This window comes from Hyperolius riggenbachi, chromosome 1 (genome assembly GCF_040937935.1).
Source record: "Hyperolius riggenbachi isolate aHypRig1 chromosome 1, aHypRig1.pri, whole genome shotgun sequence".
Classification (NCBI taxonomy): Eukaryota; Metazoa; Chordata; class Amphibia; order Anura; family Hyperoliidae; genus Hyperolius; species Hyperolius riggenbachi.
In genome coordinates, this window is record NC_090646.1 from 166,085,701 (window position 1) to 166,105,293 (window position 19,593).

The following is a 19,593-nucleotide window of genomic DNA, read 5'->3' on the forward strand; positions in this document are numbered from 1 at the left end:
CTCCCTGGCACTCACTCACTGCCTAAAGGGGCTCCCTGGCACTCACTATCGGGATCCCTGTCACTCACTCACTGCCTAAAGGGGCTCCCTGGCACTCACTCACTACCTAAAGGGGATCCCTGGCACTCACTCACTACCTAAAGGGGCTCCCTGGCACTCACTCACTGCCTAAAGGGCCTCCCTGGCACTCACTCACTACCTAAAGGGGCTCCCTGGCACTCACTCACTATCTAAAGGGGCTCCCTGTCACTCACTCACTACCTAAAGGGGCTCCCTGGCACTCACTCACTACCTAAAGGGGCTCCCTGGCACTCACTCACTACCTAAAGGGCCTCCTTGTCACTCACTCACTGCCTGAAGGGGCTCCCTGGCACTCACTCACTGCCTGAAGGGGCTCCCTGGCACTCACTCACTGCCTAAAGGGGCTCCCTGGCACTCACTCACTACCTAAAGGGGCTCCCTGGCACTCACTATCGGGGTCCCTGTCACTCACTACCTAACTGGAGGCGCCTGTCACTCACCAGCTAATCTGGGGGTCCCTGTCACTCACTACCTAACTTGGGGGCTACCATATTAAAGGGGCATTCTGCCTATTTATGTGAAATGCTGTCTATTTATGTGCCTCATGACTGCTGAATTTGTCTTGTTGGGAGCCTTATGATTTGTTGGGGGCCTCAAGATTGCTGAATTTGTCTTGTTGGGGGCCTCATGATTTGTTGGGGGCCTCATGATTGCTGAATTTGTCTTGTTAGGGGCCTCATGATTTGTTGGAGGCCTCATGATTGCTGAACTTGTCTTGTTGGGGGGCCTCATGATTTGTTGGGGGCCTCATGATTGCTGAATTTGTCTTGTTGGGGGTCACATGATTGCTAACTGCGAGACTGTGGAAAAAGCTGAATCCTTATCATATGAGACAATAGCATTAAACCTACTTTTTTAGCTTTTTAAAACAGAAAATAAAACTGGGAGGTTCTAAAAAATTGAATACATTTTTCAGGAGTAGGATGGATGAAATTGTTTATCTTCACAGTTTATTTTCAACTTGGATTTTCCATAATGTTCATGTATGAGTTAAAACGTTTGTACAGTATTTAGTTTAAATTGCTGTTGCCACTTTGCGATAGATAAGTGACTTTTGGGTTGCAGTTTGGGCACTCGGCCTCCAAAAGGTTCGCCACCACTGTCATAATCTAATGTCCCACCATTGCTAGGTTCATGTAAATTTGTCTCCACCCGTTACCACACCTATATTCTGGTCCATGGCTCACCCATTTTTCGGTGCGGCGTGATAAGCACGCCGCACAACGTGATCCTCATATTTTTGACACGCTAGCTGCAGTGTGCTGAATTCTGCTGCCTACAGTATGTACAGTATACGCTGTTCTCTTGTGCCTGCACTGTGTGCTGATTTACCTCCAGTGTGTACAGTGTAAGGTGTTACTCTGAGCCTTTACTGATTGTAAACCAGCTATATTGTATGCTGATCCCTGCTACTTTCAGTATGTACAGTATTAGCTGAAGAGCCTGGTACACACATACAATTTTGATTAGCCAATTTTAGCCCTGTTCATAAAATTCATTGTCTGTTGGCCCACTTACTGCACGGGGGGTGGTAAAATTGGGGGTCAGTGATTGACCAATCAAAATTGTATGTGCGTATACATCTTTGATCTATGCCTATACTGATTGTAAATTATCTAAATAAGGGACAGGGGGCTCCATCCAATATTTCGATGGGCAGGCCCGTTATCTGTAGCTTACACCGCTGCTAAGTTCATGTTCATTTGGCCCCACCCATGGCCACACCCACTCACCTCATGGCCACGCCCATTTTTTTGCCGCGGCGCGCTGCGCGCCGCATATACCTCCCCACCTGGTGCCCACAGGTGCCCCCCGATCTCCAAGGACCCTAGAAACGCCCCTGCACCATGTCCATAGCTAATGCCTTACCGGTGACATCACTGTCTAATGATGCTCCTGGGAGCTAGATTCAGAACTTTATTACCTAGGCAAATTCACAAGTAGAAGCTCCAAGTAGACTAGCCTCACTGAGATATGAAAGCAAAAAATATATGCTGACTCAGGATGCAAGTGATAAATTCAGTTTTAAACTGAACTATATCAGGTCAATATTACAGAGAAATATGTGACACCTATAGTAGCAAGCAGTTTCCGATACTAATGCATTAGCATCAGTTTTACAGTGTCCAAGTTAGTAAATCAGTTATATTACCGTATTTGCAGTTATAATACTGATGGAGAACTTGATATGGTACTTAAAGAATTTACTGGCAACCTTCCAAAGACATAATTGCTCTAATACATGATATAACTTATTTTTCACGTTTTCCTGTTATTATCTGCTTAATGCTATGCAAATTAGGGAGTTCATCCACTGTAGTTTACTACTTGTTGTAAATTCTGCAATATGAAAAAGTACTGTCAAATTATAATTGCATACTTCCCTCAGCAGATAGACAGGTCTGGTGTGCTGAAGTCCAAGAGGTCTCAAAGTGTTGGACCTGACTAAATGACTGAAGACAGAGAGACAGAGGCTAAGATATTCCCCTTAACTGCTGAACACAGAACATCACGCTGCTTTAGGGCTCTTTCACACGGGCAGGTGACAAGCTGTGAAGTCACCGCCTGTCAGCTGCTCTCTTGCACCGGCTGGGTGCTTTTTAGCACTGTACATGTGTCTCCCCCCCATGAAGTGGGATCTGAGTGGGGCGGAGCTCTGAACATGTTGTGGTTCTCTGCTGCCCAGTAACATGACCGCGTGGCAATGGTTGACACGTCACACGAGTGGTGTTACACCCGCTGCAATTCCGCTGCATTTAAATCACATCTGAATTGCACTGGCGGACGGCAGACAGGAGGCTGAGCTGCTTGGCAAATGTGCAGTTCCGCCATCCGTCTGAAAGGGGCCTGAGCAAGGAAAGAAACTTCTTGGACAAATCATTGTAAATGTTCCGTATGTACAACAATACAAGGGGCTTGATTCACTAAAGCATGCTAAGTGTTAGCTCGCCAGTGAAAAGCCCCTTAGCACGTGCAAAGTGCCTTTGCACACGTTAATATTCACGCAAAAGTTTAGTGGTGCACGCAAAACATTGCACCAGTGCGTGCAAAACATCGCACCGTTCGCATGCAAAATAGCCTGAAAGGCGTACTTTGCACGCGGACAGTGCGACATTTCGCGCGAACCAGTGTGACATATCGCACGCACCGATGCGACGTTTCGCGCGCACCAATTTAGCGAGTGATCAGTAACAGCTTTAGACGTGCAAACTACTTAGCACCCTAGTTTGCACGTCCAAAGCTTTTAGGCGTGCTAACTGTGTTAGCATCCTTTTGTGAATCAAGCCCAAGATGGTTTGGCTTACTAAAGTTCCCCCGAGCTTGAGATTACTGGTGAAACTATGTAATCCAGTTTTTAAAAGTCTTTGGTGTCTTTTGGTGTATTGGCAAAATCAAAACACAGTGAGGATTACTTAAAGAGACTCCGTAACAAAAATTGCATCCTGTTTTTTATCATCCTACAAGTTCCAAAAGCTATTCTAATGTGTTCTGGCTAACTGCAGCCCCTGTCAGACTTGTCGGCCTGTGTCTGGAAGGCTGCCAAGTTCTTTAGTGTTGTGGTTCTGCTATGAACTCACCCTTCCTGGCACCTCTATGCAGACTGCCTGTGTATTATTTAGATAAGAGAGAAGAGAGAAGCTGCTCTAATCAGCTGGATAAATCGTCCTCTGAGCTGGCTGGGCTTTCACATACTGAGGAATTACAAACAAGGGCAAAGCTGTTTGCAGGAAGAAAAGAGCAGCCTGAAACTTCAGTGCATGGGGGAAAGAAACACACAAATGATCTCTTGAGATTCAAAAGGAAGGCTGTATACAGCCTGCTTGTGTATGAATGTATTGTCTATGTGTGGACATACTGTACATCAACCTACTTCCTGTTTTGGTGGCCATTTTGTTTGTTTACAAACAAACTTTTTAAAACTGTTTTTAACCACTTTTAATGCGGCGAGGAGCGGCGAAATTGTGACAGAGGGTAATAGGAGATGTCCCCTAACGCACTGGTATATTTACTTTGAGCGATTTTAACAATACAGATTCTCTTTAAAGGTCACCTGAACTGAGAAGGCTATGGAGGCTGCCATATTCATTATCTTTATTATCTTTTATTATCTTTTATTTATTATCTGCTGATCTCTTTGGCTGGCTTTGTTAGTATCTGGATTACATACCTGAAATAAGCATCCCGCTAATCCAGTCAGACTTTAGTCAGAAAGATCTAAACTGCATACTTGTTTAGGGTCAATGGCTAAAAGTATTAGAGGCAACTGGTATTGTTTAAAAGGAAATAAATATGGCAGCCTCCATATCCCTCTTAGTTCAGGTGTGTCTTAAGGGTGAGTGAAGGAGAGCATGTGTTATTGCACAGTGGAGAAGAAGACTCGGGGATGCTCTTTCGGATATCCGGATATCCGAACTTTTTTATGCTATCCGTTTCGGATTCCGGATTTTTTTTTTTAATCCAGATAGCTATCTCTCTCTCTCTCTCCTCCTCCTCCCTTGTTTTGTCTTGTTTTCCAGGGATTTGTAGGATGTCAATAGCAAGCTCACATACATTGGCCAGGAATCGAACCCAGGTCAACTGCTTGGAAGGCAGCTATGCTCACCACTATACCACCAACACTACATGCTGAGTTTGAAGTCTGGAAGATTCCTGGGCAAGGGTGGGAAGGATGAAAAGCTAGGTGGCCATGCAACCATTCCTGCTAACCTAAAGCTTACTTGTGTCTTACAACACATTTGCTTAAGACTTTACCAAATCCAATGCTCCAATATGGGGAAGCTTCTCTGTTTGCTGTTTTTTTTGTTTGTTTTTTTAAAAGGAGAACTGTAGTGAAAGGTATATGGAGGTATATGGAGGCTACCATATTGATTTCCTTTTAAGCAATACCAGTTACCTGGCTATCCTGCAAATCCTCTGCCTCCAATACTTTTAGCCCTAGACCCTGAACAAGCATGCAGTAGATCTGGTGTTTGACATTTTTGTAAGATCTGACAAGATTAGCTGCATGCTTTTTTCTGGTGTGATTGACACTACTGCAGCCAAATAGATCAGCAGGGCTGCCAGGCAACTGGTATAGCTTAAAAGGAAATCAATATGGCAGCCTCCAAATACCTCTCACTACAGTTCTCCTTTAAGTGTGGTGTCACAGTTCACCCATCTCTTCAACTACAAGAAAGGCCCAGGAGTAGTCTTAGCTACCCTAATATCTATGTTACGGCAGGGCCCTTATTACACTTTCTCTTACAGGGCTATGGAAACCGTTTTGCCCATGCGATAAAGCCTCCTCTGGCAGCCGTCCTGTGCCCTAACCGCAGCTCCAGTAGCTCCCGGTCCCCTCCGCTAAAGATACCAACCTCGCCAGGTCAGCTTTCTGGGTTGGCTTCTTGTGCGTTCCACCGCATAGGTCATGTGGTTGTGCTGATGTCAGCAGGACCGTACTGCGCAGACACTGAACTACTGCACCTGTGCAGTACAGTCCTGATGACGTCAGCACTACCACGTGACCCCAAGAAGCCGACCGAGAAAGCTGACCTGGCGAGATCGGCATCTGCAGCGGAAGAGACCGGGAGCCACCAGAGTTGTGGCGAGGGCACATGATGGCTGCCAGGGGCTGGAGGAAGCCCCAGGTAAGTGGATTTTTGTTTTGCCTGGACATATCCTTTAAGCTACAAACACAACCAAGGCGGCCATTAGGTACTATCTCTGCCAAGAATCTAGTGTATATACTGTAGCCCCCTAGGTTGTCTAAAAATCCAGCATGCCAGATTTTTATCATCCCCTAATGCCCGATTGGCTTCCAAAGACATTTGTTCTCCTCCTCACCTTGCCCATTAAAAGCTGCTCTGTTGTGCCACATACATCTTCCTTCATCTCCTCTCCATAGCAACAGCTGTGTCACTAGCCTCTAGTGATGCTCAAATACCCCTTTTTAAAATTCGAGTTTGGTCGAATTCGAATAGTAAATTATTCGAGGTCAGTCGAATATTCGAGTCGAATAATTTTTACTATTCGATTCGACCTCGGACTTCGAGCTCACTATTCGAGTCGGTATTCGAGCTCACTATTCGAGCTGACTATTCGAATTGGCCTTAAATAGCTTCCAACACTTGTTTTGAGGGTGAATGATGCAAGAAACATCTTTTTTTCCAAGTAACAACAGCAAGTGATTATGTGGGGATGTTCCTTTAAAAAAAAATGTGGAAAGAGAAGTTGTGTCCTAAATTTTGTTCAGTAGTGTTACTGTATATACTTGTTCTTCTTCTTCTTTATCTTTCTTCTTCTTCTAGATCTTCTTCTTCTTCATCATCTTCTTCTTCTTCATCATCTTCTTCTTCATCTTCTTCATCTTCTTCTTCATCTTCATCTTCTTCTTCTTCTTCATCTTCATCTTCTTCATCTTCTTCTTCTTCTTCATCTTCTTCTTCTTCATCTTCTTCTTCTTCATCTTCTTCTTCTTCATCTTCTTCATCTTCTTCTTCTTCATCTTCTTCATCTTCTTCTTCTTCTTCTTCATCTTCTTCTTCATCATCTTCTTCTTCTTCATCTTCTTCATCTTCTTCTTCTTTTTCATCTTCTTTTTCATCTTCTTCTTCATCTTCTTCTTCATCTTCTTCTTCATCTTCTTCTTCTTCATCTTCTTCATCTTCTTCTTCTTTATCTTCTTCTTCTTTTTCATCTTCTTCTTCATCATCTTCACGTATTTCTCTTTTCAATTTTTTTTTAAAGAAATGCAGCTATTTTTGAGCGTAACAAATAGCTGGTGGGCGCACGCATGTTGGAAGCGCCATTGTATGTGCTCCCTGGCAGTGGAAACACAAAGACAGCAGGAGGTAAATTCAGCAGCAGGAGGAGGAGGATGAGTGTGTGGCAGCAGGCAGTCAATGAGGCAGGCAGCTCGCCGTGACATAATAGCCCTGGTACCTAGCGGTGATACCAGGGCTGTAAATAAACACAACAGGAGGTCCCAGACAGCGGTCGTGCAGCCCACATTGTGTCCAATACACAACTGGGACAACACAGTTTTCAACCCGGGCACCTCAGAAAAATTAAACCTTTTTTTTTTTTTAATGGTTTTTTGGTTTTTGGTTTTACAACCAATATAGCTATTGTTTGACGTAATAGCTGGTGGCAGAGTGGCAGCAGAAGAAGGTAATGCTGTGTACCCTGGCAGTGGGAAACACAGACAGACAGCAGCAGCAGGAGGAGGAATGGAGGAGTAGGCGAGCAGCTATTGTTTGACGTAATAGCTGGTGGCAGAGTGGCAGCAGAAGGTAAATCATCTGTGTACCCTGGCAGTGGGAAACACAGACAGACAGCAGCAGCAGCAGCAGGAGGAGGTGTGAAGGAGCAGTGTGAGTGTGGCAGCAGGTAGGCAGCGTGACATAATAGCCCTGGTACCTAGCGGTGATACCAGGGCTGTAAATAAACACAACAGGAGGTCCCAGACAGCGGTCGTGCAGCCCACATTGTGTCCAATACACAACTGGGACAACACAGTTTTCAACCCGGGCACCTCAGAAAAATTAAACCTTTTTTTTTTTTTAATGGTTTTTTGGTTTTTGGTTTTACAACCAATATAGCTATTGTTTGACGTAATAGCTGGTGGCAGAGTGGCAGCAGAAGAAGGTAATGCTGTGTACCCTGGCAGTGGGAAACACAGACAGACAGCAGCAGCAGGAGGAGGAATGGAGGAGTAGGCGAGCAGCTATTGTTTGACGTAATAGCTGGTGGCAGAGTGGCAGCAGAAGGTAAATCATCTGTGTACCCTGGCAGTGGGAAACACAGACAGACAGCAGCAGCAGCAGCAGGAGGAGGTGTGGAGGAGCAGTGTGAGTGTGGCAGCAGGTAGGCAGCGTGACATAATAGCCCTGGTACCTAGCGGTGATACCAGGGCTGTAAATAAACACAACAGGAGGTCCCAGACAGCGGTCGTGCAGCCCACATTGTGTCCAATACACAACTGGGACAACACAGTTTTCAACCCGGGCACCTCAGAAAAATTAAACCTTTTTTTTTTTTTAATGGTTTTTTGGTTTTTGGTTTTACAACCAATATAGCTATTGTTTGACGTAATAGCTGGTGGCAGAGTGGCAGCAGAAGAAGGTAATGCTGTGTACCCTGGCAGTGGGAAACACAGACAGACAGCAGCAGCAGGAGGAGGAATGGAGGAGTAGGCGAGCAGCTATTGTTTGACGTAATAGCTGGTGGCAGAGTGGCAGCAGAAGGTAAATCATCTGTGTACCCTGGCAGTGGGAAACACAGACAGACAGCAGCAGCAGCAGCAGGAGGAGGTGTGGAGGAGCAGTGTGAGTGTGGCAGCAGGTAGGCAGCGTGACATAATAGCCCTGGTACCTAGCGGTGATACCAGGGCTGTAAATAAACACAACAGGAGGTCCCAGACAGCGGTCGTGCAGCCCACATTGTGTCCAATACACAACTGGGACAACACAGTTTTCAACCCGGGCACCTCAGAAAAATTAAACCTTTTATTTTTTTTAATGGTTTGTTTGGTTTTGGTTTTGCAACCAATATAGCTATTGTTTGACGTAATAGCTGGTGGCAGAGTGGCAGCAGAAGAAGGTAATTCTGTGTACCCTGGCAGTGGGAAACACAGACAGACAGCAGAAGGGCAGTACACAGCAGCCCACTGTAGGTGTAAAATGTGTGGCTGCAGGCGACGTAATAGTCAAAGTGAACCAGGCTGGCTTAGTGAGCAGGAGCCAGGAGGTGGTAAAGGGTGGTAAGGCACATTAACGATGGTTCCGGCAGCCAGTTCATGTCCCCCTCTCGCCGACAACAGGGGCCAGGAACTCGCCTTCCACCCACGCCTGGTTCATCTTGAGAAACGTCAGTCTGTCCACAGACTTGTGAGACAGACGTGAGCGTTTCTCGGTGACCACGCCACCAGCTGCACTGAAGCAGCGCTCGGACAGCACGCTGGAAGGGGGGCAGGACAGCACTTCCAGGGCGTACTGCGCCAGCTCGCTCCAGATCTCCATGCGCTTGACCCAATACTCCATGGGATCAACAGGGGCATCGCTGTCAAGCCCGCTGTACGACCCCATGTAGTCAGCCACCATGCGGGTCAGGCGCTGGCTGTGACCGGAGGAGGATGCTGCTGCATGCATCTCCTCTCTAGTCACTGCTGCCGGAGCCTCTACAGTCCTGTAGAGCTCGTGGCTGAGAGACAGCAGGTCTGTGGGGCGCTTGCTGCTGCTGGATGCAGGCACCTGCTGCTGCCTCTGTGCTGGCTGCTGGACAGTGGGGGTGGAAGGCTGGGGGAAGGCTTCCTCCAAGCGCTCAACAAGGGCCTGCTGCAAGCTCCTTATTTGTTGCGCTGGGTCTCCTCCTGCAGGCGGCAGGAACTGGCTCAACTTCCCCTTGAGGCGTGGGTCCAACATCATGCTGATCCAGATCTCCTCCCTCTGCTTCATCTGGATCACCCTGGGGTCCCTGCGCAGGCACGTCAGCATGTGCGCTGCCATTGGGAAGAGGCGGGCCACGTCTGCTGGCACATCGACGTCAGTGCTGTCCTCATCCTCCTCCTCTGCCGCCTCATCCTCTCTCCACCCCCGCACCAACTCAGCTGCGCTGTGCTGATCCCCCTCATCAGCAGCCAGGTCAGGGACCTCCACCAAGTCCTCCTCCTCCTCCCCCTCAGAGGTGGACTGCGCAGCTGGTTGCCGCTCCTGCTGGTCCAAGGCTGCCGCTCCCTGTTCCAGCAAAGCATCGAGGGCCCTGTTCAGCAGAGAAACCAGGGGCACCCACTCGCAGACCATAGCATGGTCCCTGCTCACCATGTTTGTGGCCTGCAGGAAGGGAGCCAGCACAAAGCACACCTGCTGCATGTGCCTCCAGTCATCATCGGGGACGATGGACGGGATGTTGCTGGTCTTGTCCCTTCTCTGAGCTGCGGAAACAGTGGCCAGGGCAAGGTACTGGTTGACAGCGTGCCTCTGTTCAACCAGACGCTCCAACATCGCCAGGGTGGAGTTCCAGCGAGTCGGAACGTCAAGGATCAGCCGATGGCGTGGCAGATCCAGCTCCTTTTGCACGTCTTCCAGGCTCGCACAGGCTGCAGCCGAGCGCCGGAAGTGACGCACAACATTCCTTGCCGTTTCCAGCAGTTCGCCCATCCCCTGGTAGGTGCGCAGGAACTTCTGCACCACCAGGTTCAGCACGTGGGCAAGACAGGGGATGTGGGTCAGGTTTCCCCTGTCTATTGCGGCAACCAGATTGGCCCCATTGTCGGCCACCACCTCTCCGAATCTGAGGCCTCTGGGGGTCAGCCAAATCCTCTCCTGCTCCTGGAGTTTGGCCAACACATGGGTTGCCGTCAGCTTGGTCTTCCCAAGGCTGACCAAGTGCAGCAGCGCTTGGCAGTGGCGGGCCTTCACGCTGCTGCTGAGGCGGGGGGTTTGGCCAGGTGTGCCGGAGGATGGCAGAGGATCGGAGGAACCTGCTGCAGTTCCCCTGAGCCTGCGGGGTGGCACCACCCACTGTGTTGCTGCTGCTGCTGTGCCCGCTGCTGCTCTCCCATCCTCACCCCCTTCCACCAAGCTGACCCAGTGGACAGTGAAGGACAGGTAGCGGCCTGTCCCGAAGCGGCTGCTCCAGGAATCCATGGTGACGTGGACCCTTTCACCAACCGCGTGCTCCAGCCCTCGCTCCACATTGGCCATCACAAAGCGGTGCAGTGCAGGAATGGCCTTGCGGGCAAAGAAGTGTCTGCTGGGGAGCTGCCAGTCTGGGGCTGCGCAAGCAAGCAGCGCACGAATGTCGCTCCCCTCCTGCACGAGCGTGTACGGCAGGAGTTGGGAGCACATGGCCCGTGCCAGCAAGCCGTTCAGCTGCCGCACGCGACGGCTGCTGGGAGGCAGAGCCCTAACCACCCCCTGGAAGGACTCGCTCAAAAGGCTCTGGCGTGGCCTTTTGCTGACACGGGAATCAGCAGACACAGCGGAGGAGGCCACTGAGGACTGGCTGCCAGAACAGGCCTCAGTGTCGGCGGCAGGAGTTGCAGAGGGGGGAGGAGCAGTGCGTTTCCGCACTCCTGCTGGTGCTGCTGGAGGAGCAGGAGGGCGGGTGGCTGCTGTTGCTGCTGCTGCTGCTGCTGAAGGCTGTGCAGTGATGGGTGTGGTGCCACTGCCAGCACCAGATGCCTTCAGCCTCTGGAACTCCTCATGCTGGTGGAAATGTTTAGCCGCAAGGTGGTTGATGAGCGAGCTGGTGCAGAACTTTAAGGGGTCTGCACCTCTGCTCAACTTCCGCTGACAGTGGTTGCAAGTGGCGTACTTGCTGTACACAGTGGGCATGGTGAAATATCGCCAGATTGGTGACTTAAACATCCCCCTACGGCATGGAAGCGCTGCTGCCTGTCTCCCTGTGGTGGTTGGGGGGGGGGCTTGGGTGCGGCTGGTGGTGGTACTGGCAGATGCTGCTGCTGCTGAGCCTGAGACACCAGCAGGCTGTGGGACCTGCCTACTGCTGCTGCCAATGCTTGCAATGATGCGCCTCCTTGCAAGGCCCACAAGAGCATCCTCCTCCTCCTCCTCAGAGCTGCTGAGGACGACATCCCCTGGAGGTGGTGGCACCCAGTCTCTGTCTGTCACCGGGTCATCATCATCCTCCCCCTCCTGAAACATGTCCTGCTGGGATGAGGACCCCCCAAACTCCTCTCCTGATGCATGGATGGGCTGCTTGACTGTCGCCACAGTCTTGCTGTCCAATCCCTCATCCCCCAAAGTGCCCATCAGCATCTCCTCCTCAAGATCGCCAACAACAGCAGACAATTTACTCATGATGCCTGGGGTCAAAAGACTGCTGAATGACAGGTCGGCGAGTGACGGTGAACTGGCCTCCTCCCCAGACCCTGCTGGGCGGCTGCTGCGAACAGGGGTGGTGGTGGTGGTGAGGGTGGAGGCCTCAGATGCAGAGCTGATGGCGGGCTGCTCATCCTCCGTCATGAGTTGCACCACAGTGTCTGCATCCTTTTCCTCAATGGGACGTTTCCGACCCGGCTGGAGGAAAATGGGAGCAGGTGCTACACGCTGCTGCTGCTGTGTCTCTGCAGCGTGAGTTGCAGATGCTCCTGCTGGGCGGCGCCCAAGGCGTCCACGGCCAGTGGCTATGGGAGGAATGTTAGCCACTGACGCTGCTGCTGCTGCTGCGGAACTGTGCATGGTGGCGCGCCCGCGGCCGCGGCTTGCCACAATGCTGCTCCCTCTCCTCCTGATTCCCTTGCTGCCCTTCCCCTTGCCCAAACCGCGCTGGCTGCCACTTCCAGACATCTTCAATGTTTTGGGCGTATAGACAAAAGTTTTGTAAAAGGGCGGGTGAAAAGTGGGGTACTTTAATGGAGTGGGTTGGTTGGTGAGGTGACTGAGTGAGTGTCCCCTAGTACAGTAAGTAAGTAGTAACAGTCAGGAAGTACAACTAGCAGTTACAATAATCAGTAGTAATCACAAGTAAATTTAGTGTGTGTACACTCAGACAGTGAGTGACCGCACGCAGGAGCTAGTAGCCTATGAACACAGTGACTGAGTGTCCTAGACTCCTAGTACAGTAAGAGTAAGTAGTAACAGTAAGTAGAACTAACTAATTACAATAATCAATCAGCGATCAGAAGGAAATGGAGTGTGGGTGGTGTGTGTACACTCAGACAGTGAGTGACCGCACGCAGGAGCTAGTAGCCTATGAACACAGTGACTGAGTGTCCTAGACTCCTAGTACAGTAAGAGTAAGTAGTAACAGTAAGTAGAACTAACTAATTACAATAATCAATCAGCGATCAGAAGGAAATGGAGTGTGGGTGGTGTGTGTACACTCAGACAGTGAGTGACCGCACGCAGGAGCTAGTAGCCTATGAACACAGTGACTGAGTGTCCTAGACTCCTAGTACAGTAAGAGTAAGTAGTAACAGTAAGTAGAACTAACTAATTACAATAATCAATCAGCGATCAGAAGGAAATGGAGTGTGGGTGGTGTGTGTACACTCAGACAGTGAGTGACCGCACGCAGGAGCTAGTAGCCTATGAACACAGTGACTGAGTGTCCTAGACTCCTAGTACAGTAAGAGTAAGTAGTAACAGTAAGTAGAACTAACTAATTACAATAATCAATCAGCGATCAGAAGGAAATGGAGTGTGGGTGGTGTGTGTACACTCAGACAGTGAGTGACCGCACGCAGGAGCTAGTAGCCTATGAACACAGTGACTGAGTGTCCTAGACTCCTAGTACAGTAAGAGTAAGTAGTAACAGTAAGTAGAACTAACTAATTACAATAATCAATCAGCGATCAGAAGGAAATGGAGTGTGGGTGGTGTGTGTACACTCAGACAGTGAGTGACCGCACGCAGGAGCTAGTAGCCTATGAACACAGTGACTGAGTGTCCTAGACTCCTAGTACAGTAAGAGTAAGTAGTAACAGTAAGTAGAACTAACTAATTACAATAATCAATCAGCGATCAGAAGGAAATGGAGTGTGGGTGGTGTGTGTACACTCAGACAGTGAGTGACCGCACGCAGGAGCTAGTAGCCTATGAACACAGTGACTGAGTGTCCTAGACTCCTAGTACAGTAAGAGTAAGTAGTAACAGTAAGTAGAACTAACTAATTACAATAATCAATCAGCGATCAGAAGGAAATGGAGTGTGGGTGGTGTGTGTACACTCAGACAGTGAGTGACCGCACGCAGGAGCTAGTAGCCTATGAACACAGTGACTGAGTGTCCTAGACTCCTAGTACAGTAAGAGTAAGTAGTAACAGTAAGTAGAACTAACTAATTACAATAATCAATCAGCGATCAGAAGGAAATGGAGTGTGGGTGGTGTGTGTACACTCAGACAGTGAGTGACCGCACGCAGGAGCTAGTAGCCTATGAACACAGTGACTGAGTGTCCTAGACTCCTAGTACAGTAAGAGTAAGTAGTAACAGTAAGTAGAACTAACTAATTACAATAATCAATCAGCGATCAGAAGGAAATGGAGTGTGGGTGGTGTGTGTACACTCAGACAGTGAGTGACCGCACGCAGGAGCTAGTAGCCTATGAACACAGTGACTGAGTGTCCTAGACTCCTAGTACAGTAAGAGTAAGTAGTAACAGTAAGTAGAACTAACTAATTACAATAATCAATCAGCGATCAGAAGGAAATGGAGTGTGGGTGGTGTGTGTACACTCAGACAGTGAGTGACCGCACGCAGGAGCTAGTAGCCTATGAACACAGTGACTGAGTGTCCTAGACTCCTAGTACAGTAAGAGTAAGTAGTAACAGTAAGTAGAACTAACTAATTACAATAATCAATCAGCGATCAGAAGGAAATGGAGTGTGGGTGGTGTGTGTACACTCAGACAGTGAGTGACCGCACGCAGGAGCTAGTAGCCTATGAACACAGTGACTGAGTGTCCTAGACTCCTAGTACAGTAAGAGTAAGTAGTAACAGTAAGTAGAACTAACTAATTACAATAATCAATCAGCGATCAGAAGGAAATGGAGTGTGGGTGGTGTGTGTACACTCAGACAGTGAGTGACCGCACGCAGGAGCTAGTAGCCTATGAACACAGTGACTGAGTGTCCTAGACTCCTAGTACAGTAAGAGTAAGTAGTAACAGTAAGTAGAACTAACTAATTACAATAATCAATCAGCGATCAGAAGGAAATGGAGTGTGGGTGGTGTGTGTACACTCAGACAGTGAGTGACCGCACGCAGGAGCTAGTAGCCTATGAACACAGTGACTGTCTGACTGAGTGTCCTAGACTCCTAGTACAGTAAGAGTAAGTAGTAACAGTAAGTACAACTAACTAACAATAATCTATCAGTAATCAGAAGGAAATAGAGTGTGTGTACACACAGACAGTGAGTGAGTGCACACACGCAGGAGCTAGCTAGTAGCCTATAAACAGTGACAGTCAGTGAGTGTCCTACTCCTAGTACAGTATAACTACAATACTATTAGTAAAGGACAGCAGAAATACTGGTATAGATGAGAGAAATAAACAGAGGACAGCTGCCCACAGAGGCAAGGCCCCCCTGAGGCCTAAACCTGTAAGCTTGCAGCAGCTGCCTGTCTCTAATGTAACACACAAGCTACTAACTAAAATACAATGTCTATCTAACTAACAACAATATAGGTGTATATGGCAGGTGTAGGTGAGCAAAAACGCTAGGTAAATGATCACAATAGAGCACTTGCTAAGCCAAAGCACAAAGGAGCAACTCTCTCTCTGTACAAGTCTCAGGCAAGCATGGAGAAACGGAACATGGCGGCCGCTATTTATAGGGTAGGGGCTGGCCAGGGTCCCCCTCTGTGATTGGCTGCCGTCAGAGGGCCTGGGAGCCCTCTGATTGGCTCTAAGGACATCAATCTGGGCTATGACGCTATTCGAGCTCGGTACCGAGCTCGAATAGCGCCGTTTGCTCGAATAGCTCGAATAGTGAATGGGCTATTCGAGTGTACTCGGATAGCCCATTCGAATAGCTACAGCTATTCGGAGCTCGAATACCGAGCTCGGATAGCTGAAAAAGAGCTCGAATATTCGAGCTACTCGAATATTCGAGCTCTGCTGAGCACCACTGCTAGCCTCTAGGCTACTGATGCATCTACAACATTTTGCCCTGAACTGTCTCCCATAGGATCAAGTTCCGATACCTGCAGGTGATGATACTCATACATCTGTACAGGGCTTTAGTAAATCAACTGGTGTTTTAAGCAAATCAAGAAAATATTCTGCTTCGTGGGTATGTTAAAATCTAGCTAACAGCAATTATAACCTATGGCTAGAACTGGAACATTTGATTCCCAGGAGAATACTACACCAAAGAAATTGCCACAGTAGTGATATCAGAAACTAAATAGAGAGTCAAACAGTAAACCTGCAGTCATTGAAAGCATTTTTCTTTAAATTAAGTACGTAAGAACTGGGTTGGTAGAAGAAAATAAAACAAGTACAAATGCACCCCAACTTATGCAATTATGTAGCTAGTGTCTAATATATGTTTCACGGAATCAGAAACTGCTTTGTCAGAGGTGCTATTCAGACATCCTTGTATGCCTTGCTGTATCAGTTTAAAAGCAGTGCAGTAAACTGTCCGTTGAGTAATACATTGATAACTGAAAAGCCTTTAAAGTTCCATGACAATAATCACATACAAAAAAGCTGGCACTTTAAAAACGAATCTTACCAGCAGATGTAAAACTGGAGGTGGGAAATCTTTTGAAAGACAACTGATGTGGTACGGCCATTACAAAGATCACATTCTGGTGGTGGGACAACAGGGTGGCAAAATTTTAGAGGATTTCTTGCTCTTTCGTAATAACGCTTTCAATCTGATTTTATTCATGAGCAGCTCTGCTGTTTCTATTGATGTTTTGGGCATCACGCTCAGAGGTGATGAGGAGCATGGATTATGCACTGCCACTTTCCACAAGCCTTGTTCAAGTGAAAGCCTCAAGCCGTCGCCCACCCCACACCATCCGTGCCATGCCCATGGGTGAATTTGTCAGAGCCAAGCACATTTGTTCAGAATGCACTATCACTTGATGCAGGGATTTGCTTTGAAGTTGGAATAGCAGATCTAAAATAAGGAATTTTTTGTAAGGGAGGTCAAGTGGATCCTTCGCTTTAGATTTAAAATGATGATTTTATTTTACTCAAAGCTTAACAAGTGAATAGCAACATTTAATGAACTTGAGTGAACACTTACCAAAACCTTGAATAGCTCCACCAATCATCTGTGCATCCATCATGGGGTCACAGTTGGGATTTGGGAATATTGTTCCCTGGATTTGCTGCTTTCAAAATACACAAGAAAAACATATGGATAGTTAGGCACTGCAGACTCCGGCTTGGATAACCAACATATTCTTCCAGAAAAGTCATCGCAAAGCCTTATTTACCCTCGTAATTTTTTTTTTTAAATGTATTTTTATTTTTGGCATGTCATACTAAATTTGCATTGTTTTGTGCCTGTAATATTTGCAAAAAGTATATTATATTACCTGTCTACCTCTTTTATATATTGTTCAAGAGAAAGCTCTCAAACTCCTCCCCCATACAATCCTCACCCACAGGAGACAGTCTGGAAGGAGCTGGGAGAAGGCGCAAGTCAGATTTTACTGTCAGCCCAGCTCACTTGACCTAGTCCAGCATTGGTGTTTGAGTTCAAGTTTTGGGTGGATTTGCAACAGAATAGATGTGTTCAAAATAACATTTAATTAGTCAGAACTTAGCATTGCCAGGTGATAGATGAGTGGTGTTCAGTTATAAGCTAGTACTTGCTTAGTAGTTGAGACCACACAAAGTGCTAGTGATTTGAAAAAGCTCTTGCTAATGAAATGCTGTAGGGGATTTTTATAAAATCACATTGGTCCACCTAGTTTGATGAATGAGGAGCCTCAGCACGACATTCATCGAAGGAGACTTCTTAAAGGAGATTCCCAGATTCTGAGGCGGAACATGTGTTAGTGTCTTTAGACCTGCTTCCATCAGGTTTAAGCTAAAGCTCATGTCTGATGTGAAGCATAGTTTCCTGGCAGTATGAAAGTGGAATAGGATTGGGTGTAAAGAACTCGCTGGGCAATAAGATCCACCCAAGCAATATACACTGCCTGCTGCTAATTGGATTAGGCAATGTTATCGCCTCCTGGTTTTTGGACTGATCAGCAGTTAACTCTGGTGAGTCTGGCAATTGCATAAAGCCTTTTAAGGCTTACATTAGTTCAGTGAGGGATATTTTGTTATAATTGATACAGTTTTTCTGCAATTACTGTATCAAACACATCATTTGAGTACATCATGGCATAGTCCCCTATTCACCTTTACCAACAGTGAAAAATTAAACCTCTGAAAACAGTGAACTATTTACTTTTGCTTGTGTTTAGTCATTTTTTTTCAAAAGGGGAAACGGAGAAAAGCCTTGAAAGATAATGAAAGGATTTTGACTTGAACAAGGACATACACATAAATTGTCCTTATCTGTGTTAGGAGAAAGGTGATGTTTTTTTCTGGTTACATGCATTATACAAGGAAAACATTTGCCAAATCAGAAAACTCCCCAGAAGATGTCATTTTTGCAAATATAAAAAATTGTCAAACAAACATCGGTAGCAATAAGCGAATGCATGCTTCCAGGAATGGCTGGCGAAAATAAAGCATATCTATCTGAAAATCCTAGATTTAAGTATTCTAAGTCATAGAAAAGAACATGATTTTTCTAAAGATAATGATGTTGTCCTAGTCTACAAAGAAATACTTTGAAGATACATCTTTTGGTTTCTAATATGAATGAATATAATAATACTAGAAATTTCAATCAGGAATCAAACAGAAGCAGGCATTTTCAATTGCTTTTAGACAGTGGGGTTTTTCCTCTTAATAGGAAATGTAGCAATAGATTGCTAATATGTAATATTGCTGGAAAATAACTTGCTTTCCTTTAGTGACTAAAAGTAGTACCCACACCATGGGGTTGATTCTCTAAACTGTGCTATGACAAATAGCATGCCTTATATCAGAGATAGCACGCCTTATCAGAGATAACACGCCTTATCAAAGTTCACACCTTATCAGAGTAGCATAGTGAGCGCTGCGAGTCCGCAGGGGCTTAGGGCACAACGAGTGCCATTGCCAATCAGCAGGCATAAGTTTGTAGCGCTCGCTATGCTACTCTGATAAGGCACGTTAACTTTGATAAGGCGTGTTATCTCTGGTAAGGCGTGCTATCTCTGATAAGGCGTGCTATTTGTCATAGCACGGTTTAGTGAATCAACCCCCATGTGATTTGTAGCATAGGCCACCACTATGTACTGAATTATTTCTGTCAGGATATATTGGTTGCACCAAAATCAGATTGAACACATTTTTTGTTTTGAGGTTTTTATATGAATTGCATATTTATTTATTGCACTTATTTACTTTACAACCAGCACTAAATTGGATGATATACTGTATGTGTAACGGACCCTTATGGAGCTATGAAGGTGACAATATCAGACTGATAATTACCGTATCATACGAGTGTGGTGAATGCTGCATATACATGATTTTAAATTGTTTTATAATTACGTTGTTATTAATGAATTAAGAATTATTCAAATATTAATTAACTATAAATTGCTGCAAATTATGGTTAGGGGAAGAACAAAGTTGAGTTGTACTTTCCTCAGGATCTCTCCTGTAGCATTTTCTGCTGGTTGCAGTTGAACTGCACACAGGCAGTTCTGATTTCTCTGCATGCAAACAGTTGTATAGTTTTTCTAGCATTCGTAATAAGTGTCATTGCTATCTGCAATCACTCTGCAGTTCAGAGCAGCTCAGGATGCTGTCATGAATACACCTATGGCTTGTTGCAGCTTAGCTGCGGCCAGACAGTGCTGAATTCCCTGCATGCATGTTGCTGCAAAATGTTGCATGCATTTGTAATGAGTGCCCTATCCATCTGCAATCAGCCTGCAGCCTCCAATCAGAGTAAGGCCACATACACACATCAGACCATAGTCTTTTGAAAATGAG

At 46.7% G+C, this 19,593-nt stretch overlaps 1 protein-coding gene across 4 annotated transcripts in view; it reads right to left on the minus strand.

Annotated features, from left to right (window-relative positions):
• Positions 1-19,593, minus strand: part of ANXA10 (annexin A10) — a 194,416-nt gene that overhangs the window by 151,816 nt on the left and 23,007 nt on the right. For 3 of the 4 annotated variants that reach the window (XM_068269334.1, XM_068269352.1, XM_068269344.1), the window contains exon 2: positions 16,787-16,871. In XM_068269334.1, coding sequence (XP_068125435.1) covers positions 16,787-16,871 — 85 coding nt within the window. Of the gene's footprint in view, positions 1-16,786; positions 16,875-19,593 lie in introns of all 4 variants that reach the window. The other variant, XM_068269359.1, reaches the window with a different exon arrangement.